Genomic DNA, 10750 nt, shown 5'->3' with positions numbered 1-10750 from the left:
AAATCCTCTTCATTAAGGCCGAGCACGCACTCACGCCTAATAATAGCGCCCATTAAACGTTGTCATGTGGGAGTATGCCACATGTCATCGTCGTAGTCGCTGCACGGCTGAAGTGACAGCTGTTGATGTGACGTTTGGCGATTTGAATTCAACGGCTAGATCTGCATCTTGGTTCCCATGACCTAGATTCGACGGCTCTGGTCGGCTGAGCCTTCTCCTAATAAAGCTGCCACGTCTCCTTCCTCTTGCGCTTCCTGCTATAGTTGCCGGTGATCCTCCGTATGTGACCAGTGCTCCGGCGACCCTGCGCTCCTCAACGGCGATCCACTGTTCTTTGCATCTCCCTTTCTTTTTCCTGTAAGCTTCTCCAAACCTTTCTATTGGTGATCTTCCACTGTTCTTCTTCCACCATGCCATTGTTCCGGCGTCTGTTATGCGTTTTTCCTTCCTTTCGTTCGTCGAGCTTTTTGTTTTCCCGGACGAGTTTCTCTGGCAATGGCCAGTTCGTCGCAGCCATCGGACACTGCTCCCAGACTCTGGTATACCACTATGGAGACCAGGTTCGACGCAAGCGACGCTACGAGCCTCATAAATGCCTTTGACCTTCCATCCGACCACGAAATAGTTCTGGCCTCCTCGTTCGATCGGCCCAATGACCCGCCGACCGACACGATCTATTTTTTCCGAAACCAATTCGTGGTCGGTCTTTGATTCCTCATCCATCCTTTTATAACTGAGGTTTGTAATTACTTCCGTGTCCCTCTTGCATAGCTCGTCCTTAATTCCTTTCGCCTCTTGTGCGGTGTGGTCTACTGTTCAAAGTGCACAGTATTCCCCTAACCCCTCAAGTATTTTATTACTTTTATTATCCCAAGCAATCTGAGCTGGGCACCTAGCTCTTCCAGTCTCGGGTCGGTTTGGTCTTTTTCGACAAAATGTCGTCTTCCAATAAACATTGGAAAGATTACTTTTTCTATGTGCGACTTCCCGAGCGGCCGAGCTTTCGCACTAAGTGGCAGGTCGGACTGCCACACCACCAGATCTGAAGAATACAAGAGCCAGCCAGACTACCTCCATGAGGCGAACATGCTGGCCGGTCAAAAATTTAACATTCACAAGCTGCTGCAGAGGGTGTGATGTATATGTTTGGACTGAGTCCGACCCGAACGAGACTCCCGAGCAGCCTAGGTTTGGAATTTCCCGACCCTCCTCTCTTGAGTCTAACTGATTCTTTTCTCCTTTTGCAGCTGGCATCATGCTGCACTCCCGGGCAGCCGGTCTGATGAAGCTTAAGAATGTTGAGATCGAGGCGGCAGTAGCCAAGGAAATGGCGAGCCTCGGTTTGACGCCGGTCGGCTCGCACGAAGATACACCTGAAAGCGAGGGCACAACAACTGTAGACGAAGGCGCTGCCGATCGGACAGCCTGCCTAGAAGGGTCGAGTGACCTTCCTCCCGACGTGCCGCCCATCGCTCGGACCGAAGGCTCTGATTCTGAGGGTGATAGCCTTCCGCTCAATAGGCGTAAGCGACGTCAGACAGCCACACCGTCCCGTTCTGCCATGTCGGTGGTGCGGGTCCTAGGTCAGGGGGCACCTCATCTCCCGCCGACGTCCTCAAAGCAGTAGAAGCCATCTCCTCCGACCGGACTCCATCACTTTTCGATTTGCCAGTAGGGCCTATTGCGACAGAGCCGATCGTGTCCCTACCTCCTCGTCGGAAGATTCTGCGGTCCGGCATCCTCCTGGCTTCAGCCGGTCAGTCCTCTGGTCTCGCGGCATTGGCCCAATCGGCCCCGAGCGGCGGCCGATCTGTGACAGCCATTCTCCACCTCCCGACGGAGGAGTTCCTAGCGGCCGACGATCAACCGCAAACTCCGGAACATCAGATACTCATCTGCGAGCCGCTCGCCAAGGTTTGGAAGGAGGCCAGAGCACGTGCCACAACAATGCCGCTTGGGCTACTCGCCAACTGCACATGTCCACCGGGGGCATGTATGTAATAATTAATTCATGGTTTTACCTCCGTTCGACATTAACATTTTTCAGTTCAGCAGCAGTATTGGGTGGAGAGCGTGGCGATGTGTCGGCGCCGGGTGCTTGTGGAGGATGAGCTTGATGTGCGTAGATTATATGATCATTTATGCACATTTGGACGCACATGTACTTGTATTTCATAGCATATTCTATGTTTATTGCACCCTATTTCTTTATAATGTCATACTTTCATTATATTTGTTCAGAGATATACTCTTTGCTTATTTTCTTGTTGACAAGATGTTATTTGGAGCGAAAATGGAATAAAAGTGCACACAGGAACTTGGGCCGTGCAAGCACCACACGGTCGTGTGGCCATGAGCATGTTCCGGCCGTGTCAAATGGCACGGCCGTGCTTGCAATACAGAGTCGAAGAGGGTCACGGCTGTGCCAATCACACTGTGGCCAAGCAACACACGGCCGTGCCAAATGGCATGGCCGTGCCAACATTCCAGAGGGGAGGAAGGCTACGGTCGTGTGAATTTACACGCCTGTGTGACCTCAGCAGAGACGAAGAAGGCCACGGCCGTGTGACCCCACACAGCCGTGTGACTCAATCTGAGAGGAAGCCGTGTGAGGCCGTGTGGATTCCACACGGCCGTGCGATGAAGAACACGGGCTGTGCCACGCCAAAATAGAGCTGTGCTTCTGGGCAGATTGTAGACCGTTCGTAATTTGGCTATAACTTTGCGCTCCGTTGGAGTTTTAGGCTGTTCTTTATACTGAAACGTAGCTGACTTCAAGATCTACAACTTTACTTCAAATCCAACAGGGAGAAAGAATTGTTTTCCCGTGCTAAATGGCACGGCCGTGCCTCCCAACCGCGGGTTCAACTGGACCTCCGCCCAGACTGTAGACCAAAATTCGAACCACCATAACTTTCGACTCGGTTTGAGCCAGGGCTCGATCCAAGTATCAGATTGAAGATAATTTCAAGGGCTACAACTTTGGTTCAGGGTGAATTACGAGAAAACCTAGTTTAATGGGTGAAAAATCTGGTTTACTGGACGCCTGTAATCCTGGTTTTCCTGGGCAGCATGGAGGAGGTATAAAAGGGTCAAGAACCATATTCTTTGATAATCTTTGGTTCGGGACTTTGTCCCTCCCCTTGGGGGAAAGCCGTAGAACTTCATCCACCGCTATCTCTTCATGATCCGTCCATCTCCGGAGCAAGGAAGCATCCCCAAGACATCGAAATCATCAAGCATCTCTTCTTCCTTTTCTTCCAGGGTTGTAAGTATGTTTTTCTTTATGTTCTGGGGTTGTTCTTCCCCCGCAATGGAGTAGATCTTCTCTTCTAGGATTAGGAAGTATTTGTAATATGATGGAGATGTATAACTATGTAGATTCGCCTTGTTTCTATTCAATGACATGTTAATGCCTTGTTCGTGCTTGATGAGTTACGTGTGTGTCATGTTTATATTTCTATGCTTTGATTGCTTGATATGGAGAATTGTTGATCCCGCAAAGGGGATACCTTAGAGCGTATTGACCAAGGTACCCTAGTGACAGGGGTAACCCTTTCCGGATGTCTAAGACGTTCCCTTAAAAGGAGAAACAATCCCTTAGGAACTGCTGCTCTCGTAAAGAGAGTGCTCTAGATCATATACCCGAGGGGCCCTAGTGACAAGGGCAACCCGTTCACGGACGTCTAGGACATTCTCTTGAAAGGAGAGGCAATTCCTCCATAAGGAAGTGGGTAACCGTGCTGAACTTCTACCCTTATCATTATCGTTCTCTACTAGATATGTATCCCAGTGATCTACTGAGGCGCCCTCGTGACAGGGGGGTTAACCATTACAGGATTTCACAGGGATCGTCTCTACGTGATACTTAGGGATACTGACTCATCTAACTTCCTACAAGAGCATTGACATAGAGGATGGAAGCTAAGCAATCTATGTAGTTCCTCCTAGTATTATAATAAAATCGAAATCCTAGAATCCATCTCCCAAAGTTCATTCCCTCCAAGACTAGTTCTCTCTTCTCTCTCTTCCCACTTTCCTCTTCTCTCTCTCTTACTCTCTTTTCTCACCAACCTTAGATTTGTCTAGATAACGTACTTTGCGATATCTCTAGTGCTTAATCAACAGTCCATGTAGATTTGATATTTTTATTATTGACGATAAAACTGTACACTTACGGTTGCGTAATAGAGCTCAAGAACCTCAAGATTTCTGGTGGAGCATCATCATCCCAGGGGCCTTCAATTGTCGAACTACAGGCTAACCTGGCCCAAACCAATAAACTTCTGGAGGCTGAGCGGAAGACCTCTGCCGACCGGGCAATTATGCTGAGCCGGCTCGAGACACAGGTGAAGTCCCACGACCAAAAGATCGAGCTGGCCACAACAAGGAAGAACCGAGCCATAGCTGACATGGAGCTGAAGAATCAAGAGGCTCGAAATCTGGTCCAGAAGCTCAAGAATCTTGAGGACTGTATGGCCACCGAACGGGATAGCCGCTCGGCTGAGGTGGCTTCTCTTAGGGGTCAACTGAAATCCCTTGAAGAAGCTTTAGACGCCTCCTACGCTGCTTAAAGAAGCACCAGGAGGACGAGCCGAGCCGCTTCGAGACCATGAAGCAGGAGTATCTCTGCTTAGAAAAATTCACGAACAAAGTTGTCCATCGTGTCGTTCGGTCTTTCGAACTAGCTGTCACAGGGACGTTCAACCAGTTGAAGTCGAGCGGGCATCTCCCTGAGGCTTTGACGGACGTCGTCATTAATAGGCAACAGCTGAATGACTCGATGCCCGATGAAATTTTTGACTATCTTGAGTAAGGAGGGATTCTGTAACCCCAAGTTTTGAATGTTTGACTGTCGTTCAGCAGCGTTTAGTTTGTCATTAATGAAGTCATTTTGCAGTTATCAATGAAGCCTTTGACTATGTAGCCCCGAACGGGTGTCATACTCGCATTTCAATCATTGATAAATTCATCAGGGTCATACCTCTGGGTTTTAAGGTCGCCGATCAGCCCCGGGATTTATAGTCGCTGCTCGACTCTGGGGTTTATAGTCACCGCTCGACTCTGGGATTTATAGTCACCGCTCGACTCTGGGGTTTAACATTCCCACTCGACGGTTTGGTGAAAATCGGAGTTTAACGTCGCAGCTCGACGATTTGGTGAAGACCAGAGTTTAACGTCGTCGCTCTATCATTTGACGTGCCGTTCGACACCTCTTTTGGAAATTCTTCCTGCATTCAAGGAACATAGGGATACAGAGCTATATCAATTATTACATCGTGCACCTTTCACCCGGGTCGGTAGGGTTGAAGGTGGTTCGCGCTCCATGGACGTTCGAGTCGTCGCCCGTCCTCATCCTCTAAGTAATAGGCGCCCGAGCGGATCTTTTCCATGATCTTGAAGGGCCCGGCCCACAGAGCTTCAGTCTTGGCGACGTCGCCGACCGGCTTCACCTTCTTCCACACAAAGTCGTCGACCTGGAATGACCTTGAGATCACCCTTCGATTATAGGTCTACTTCATCCTCTGTCGGTAGGCCATCAGCCAGGCGGTGGCCTTAGCATGTACCTCGTCTACTAAATCCAGCTCCAAGAGCCTCCGCTCGGCGTTGTCCACGCTGTAATGTTGTATCCGATCGAACTCGATTCCGACCTCTACGGGGACGACCGCTTCGCCGCTGTACACCAAGTGAAAGGGGGTTGCTCCTATTCCTTCTTTGGGGGTTGTGCGGATCGCCCAGAGCATGCTGGGGAGTTCGTCCACCCAGCTATCTCCCATATAGTCGAGCTGCGCGCGTAGGATCCACAAGATCTCTCGATTGGCGACTTCAGCCTGTCCATTACTCTGAGGGTATGTCACTGAGGTGAATGTCTGCTTAATGTCATACCATTCGCACCATGCTTTGAGCCCTTGACCCATGAACTGCCTCCCGTTGTCCAAGATGAGCCGACGCGGGATGCCAAACTGACAGATGATTTGCTTCCAGATGAACTTCTTGACCATCTGTTCGGTTATTCTGGCTAGCAGCTCAGCTTCAACCCACTTGGAGAAATAATCGACCGCTACAAGCAGGAACCTCCGCTGTCCTGTCTCCATTGGGAAGGGTCCCACGATGTTCATGCCCCACTAGTCGAACAGGCAAGATACCGTAGACGTCTTCATCTCCTCAGTCGGCCGGTGCGAGAGGGTATGATACTTCTGGCAGGACAAGCAGGTGACGACCGTTCGAGCGGCGTCCTCCTGGAGGGTCGGCCAAAAGTATCCTGCGAGTAGAATCTTCCTGGCTAATGAGCGGTCGCTCGGGTATTCTCCACACGCTCCTTAGTGTACCTCTTGTAATATATAGTCGGCGTCCTCTGCTCCGACGCACTTAAGTAGAGGCCTGGAGAAGGCTTTTTTGTAGAGCTGATCTCCGATGAGTGTGAACCAACCAGCTCTTTTCCTCAGTAAGTTGGCCTCTTCCCGATCGGAGGGTGTAGCTCCCGATCACAGAAACTCTACCAACGCCGTCCTCCAGTCGCTTGGAAAGGTGAGCCCCCCATCCGATCAATGTGGGCCACCAGGGACACCTGCTCGATCGGCTGTGATATGATGATCGGAGATAGAGAGCTAGCCAATTTGGCCAGCTCGTCCGCGGCCTGGTTTTCTGCTCGAGGGATCTTCTGTATGACAACCTCCCGGAAGTTGACCTTCAGTTTTTCAAAAGCCTCGGCATAGAGCTTGAGCCTTGTGTTACTTATCTCGAATGTCCCAGTAAGCTGCTGAGCGACTAATTGAGAATCCGAGTGGATGAGAACCTTGATGGCTTCGACGTGCCGGGCGGCTTGCAGACCGACTATCAGTGCCTCGTATTCAACTTCATTATTTGTTGCCCTGTAGTCCAGCCTAACGGACAGTTGCATCCGTTCGTCCTGAGGTGAGATGAACAGTACGCCGATCCCGCTCCCCTGCCGAGTAGACGACCCATCCACATATATTTTTCAGATCGAGTTAGGCTTAGGATTCTGTACCTCTGTGACGAAATCCGCCAAGGACTGTGCTTTGATGGTCGTTCGGGGCTGATACTGGATGTCAAATTTACTGATCTCCGTTGTCCATTTGATCAGCCGTCCTGACGCCTCTAGATTGAGAAGGACTCTCTCCAAAGGACTATTAGTCATCACAATGATAGTGTGCACGACGAAATACGGGCGGAGCCTCCGAGCGACGAGTACTAATGCGAAAGCGAGCTTCTCGAGACCAGTGTAGCGGGACTCAGCGTCTTTTAATATATGACTTAGGAAATACACTGATTGTTCTTCGCTGTTTTGCTGGACTAGTGCCGAGCCGACAGCATGCTCGGTCGAGGACAGATAGATTCGGAGCGGCACACCGGCGGTTAGCTTAGCCAGTACAGGCAATGAGTTCAGATACGCCTTGAGTTCCTCGAATGCCAGTCGCACTCCTCATCCCACTGAAATTTGGTGGTTCGGCGTAATATCTTGAAGAAGGGCAGGATCCGATCGGATGATTTGGAGATGAACCGAGATAATGCAGTTAGACGCTGGGCTTCTTTCAGGTTTCGGGGGAAAGGGGCGGCATGTCCTGTAGCGCCTTCAGCTTGCTAGGGTTTGCTTCGATTCCCCATTCGGTAACAATGTAACCCATAACTCGCCCGCTCTTCGTGCCGAACAGACACTTGCTGGGATTCAGCTTTTATCCCATATGCCCTGAGTATCTGGCAGGTCTCCGCGATATCTGTACAAAGGTCAGCAGCTCGGAGGGACTTGATTAGTATGTCATCAACATATACCCCCATGTTGCGGCCGATCTATCGTTGGAATACCTTGTTCATCAACCTCTGATAGGTAGCGTCGACGTTCTTCAGTCCGAACGGCATGACGTTGTAGTAGTATGTTCCATCGACCGTGATGAAATTGACCTTCTCCTGATCTTCCCTGGTGAGCGACACTTGATGGTACTCTTGATACGTATCCAACATGCATATTAGCTCGCACCCGACAGTGAAGTCTGCCATCTGATCAATCCGAGGCAAGGGATAGAAGTCTTTTGAGTACGCTTTGTTGAGGTCCCGGAAATCGATGTAGACTCGCCACTTATTGCTCGGCTTGGAGACCGGCACTACATTTGCAAGCCAGCTCAGGAATTGCACTTCCCGAATGTGGTCGGCTTCCAACAGCTTCTCAATTTCGGCCCGGATAATTAAATTTTGTTCGACATTGAAGTCTCTTTTCCTTTGCTTCATCGCCCGAGCGTCCGGTCGGACGTGCAACTCATGATGGGTGACGCTCGGGGAGATGCCTGGCAGTTCATGCGTCGACCAAGCGAACACATCGTTGTTCTACTAGAGACAGGCGATTAGCTCGGCCTTCTGCTCGGCCCCCAGGTCGGACGCTATGAAAGTCGTCGTCTCCGCTCGTTCGGGATGGATCTGCACTTCCTCTTTGTCTTCATAGACTAGAGTAGGAGGCTTTTCAGTTATGGTGTTTACCTCTAGTCGGGGGGCTTTCCGACCGAACTTGGCCTCAGTCTTGATCATCTCCACATAGCAACAACGAGCGGTCAATTGGTCCCCCTTGACTTCTTCGACCCAGTCTTCAACCGGGAACTTGATCTTCTGGCAGTACGTTGATACTACTGCTCGGAACTCATTAAGGGTCGGTTGGCCCAGAATGACGTTGTACGCTGAGGCGACATCCACCACAATGATGTTCGTGGTCCTGGTCCTCCTGAGTGGTTCTTCTCTTGACGAAATGGCCAGCTTGATCTGTCCGACCGGCAGAACCTCGTTGCCAGTGAACCCGTACAACGGGGTCGTCATCGGCAATAACTTGGCTCGGTCGATTTGGAGCTGGTCGAATGCCTTCTTGAAAATGATGTTCACCGAGCTTCCTGTGTCAACGAAAATCTGGTGAATGGTATAGTTGGCTATTACCGCTCGGATGATGAGGGCGTCATCATGGGGGATCTCCACTCCTTCGAGATCTTGGGGCCCGAAGTTGATCTCGGGCCCGTTCGCCTTCTCTTAGCTACAGCCGACTCCGTGAATCTCCAGCCGCCGAGCGTATGACTTCCTAGCTCGGTTGGAGTCCCCGCTGGTTGGTCCGCCAGCGATGATGTTTATCCCCCCCCCCCCCCCGAGCGACGTTGCTCTTGTTCTCGTCTTCCCGGGCGGACGGATGATGTCGTTCGCGCGAGGCTTGGGCTGAGCCGACACTTTGCCTATGCTGATGCTGCTGTGGTGATCTTCGTCCATCATTCCACCGCTCGGCGGTTTGACGCTCATGTCGCCGATCCGGAGAGGGGGATCGACGACGATAGCTCCTTGGCGCCGGTCAGGCGACCAGCATAAACCCGTGATAGTCTCGGGTGTTGTGCGATGCTAACTAATGGAAAGAGAAAAACATAGGTGCCCATACCTTTCCTTTTGGCTTCGATCGCGCGGAAACCACATGCTGAACGGCGTGCACCCTTGTCTCCTGATGTGGTCGAACTCCTTCGGCCCTGGGGCCTCTTGGCGGCTGGTGATTGCTTGGCAGTCTTCTCTCGGTCGACACCGCTGGTTTGGAGGGCACTTCCTTCCTTCTCGCTACTTGAGCTTCTTCCACGTTGATATATTCGTTGACCTTTTTCAACATTTAGTCGTAGTCTTGCGGCGGCTTCTTGATGAGCGACAAGAAGAAATCTCCTTCGACGAGCCCCTGAGTGAAGGTATTCATCATGGTCTCAGATGAGACCGAATGGATGCCCATGGTGAGCTGGTTGAAGCCCTGAATGTACGCTCGGAGGGATTCTCTGGGCTCCTGCTTCATTGAAAACAAATTGACGCTTATCTTCTGGTAGCGTCGGCTACTCGCGAAGTGGTGGAGGAAAGCTATCTGGAAGTCTTTGAAGCTTCGGATTGATCCGTCCGGCAGCCGTCGAAACCAACGTTGAGCCGAGTTGGAGAGGGTGGTGAGGAAGACTCGGCACTTGACTCCATCTGTATACTGATGTAGGGTAGCGACGTTATCGAACTTACCGAGATGGTCGTCCGGGTCGGTCGACCCGCTATATTCTCCGATCGCCAAGGGAGCGTAGTGCCTTGGCAGGGGATCTTACAGAATCTCGTCGGAGAACTGCCTGTTGATCCGCTCGGGCGAGGCGTTGCCTCAGGGCACCTTGCCTTTCCGCGCGTCCCAAACGGGAGCTTCATCTGATGAAGATCCTCGATCCTGGTTTGCTTGAGCGATTTCGGAGGGCGTTTGAAATAAAGCCCGGTGGAACGGTATCGAAGTGGGTGACGCTTCTCCCTGTGTGCCGGTCAGCCCTCTGTTTTGTCACCAAATGGAGAGCTGTTCTGGCCGGTCCTCGTGCGCCGCTCGGCCCCCGGATGCTGATGTTGCTTGCTGGGACAGCCGATTGGCTAGCGCATTTTGCTGCTGTTGCTTGACTATTTTTGCCGCTCGTGCCTGGATGAACGCGTCGAGCTCCTCTTGAGTGAGCGTCACGGTGTGTAATCGTTTAGCTTCTTCCATCTTCTCGGTCGGATTCAGGTGCGTTCCCACAGACGGCGCTAAATTTGATCCTGTCCGAGAGTCGAGACGATGGACACTGGGGGCGTGGTGCTCCTGCTGACTCTACATGGATCTTCGAAGGACGTGGACCTGCAACCACAAGACATCAGTGCCGAGCCGGGGAGGGGTTCCCCGGCGATGGCCCTTCAACGCTCAAGTCAAATACCGACGATGTAGAAACAACGAGGAAATGAA

At 51.5% G+C, this 10750-nt stretch overlaps 1 protein-coding gene across 1 annotated transcript; it reads right to left on the bottom strand.

Annotated features, from left to right (window-relative positions):
• Positions 1 to 6496: 6496 nt before the first annotated feature.
• LOC122054784 lies at positions 6497 to 8244 on the bottom strand. The gene is made up of 2 exons (XM_042616217.1): positions 7825 to 8244; positions 6497 to 6946 (listed from the first exon to the last, which is right to left on the bottom strand). Exons 1-2 carry the CDS (start codon positions 8242 to 8244, stop codon positions 6497 to 6499), a joined length of 870 nt encoding a protein of 289 aa, XP_042472151.1.
• Between the last annotated feature and the right edge of the window lie 2506 nt (positions 8245 to 10750).

This window comes from Zingiber officinale, chromosome 3B, assembly GCF_018446385.1.
Source record: "Zingiber officinale cultivar Zhangliang chromosome 3B, Zo_v1.1, whole genome shotgun sequence".
Taxonomy (NCBI): Eukaryota; Viridiplantae; Streptophyta; class Magnoliopsida; order Zingiberales; family Zingiberaceae; genus Zingiber; species Zingiber officinale.
The sequence above is the reverse complement of the archived record's forward strand: the minus strand, read 5'-3'. Positions and strand labels throughout refer to the sequence as shown.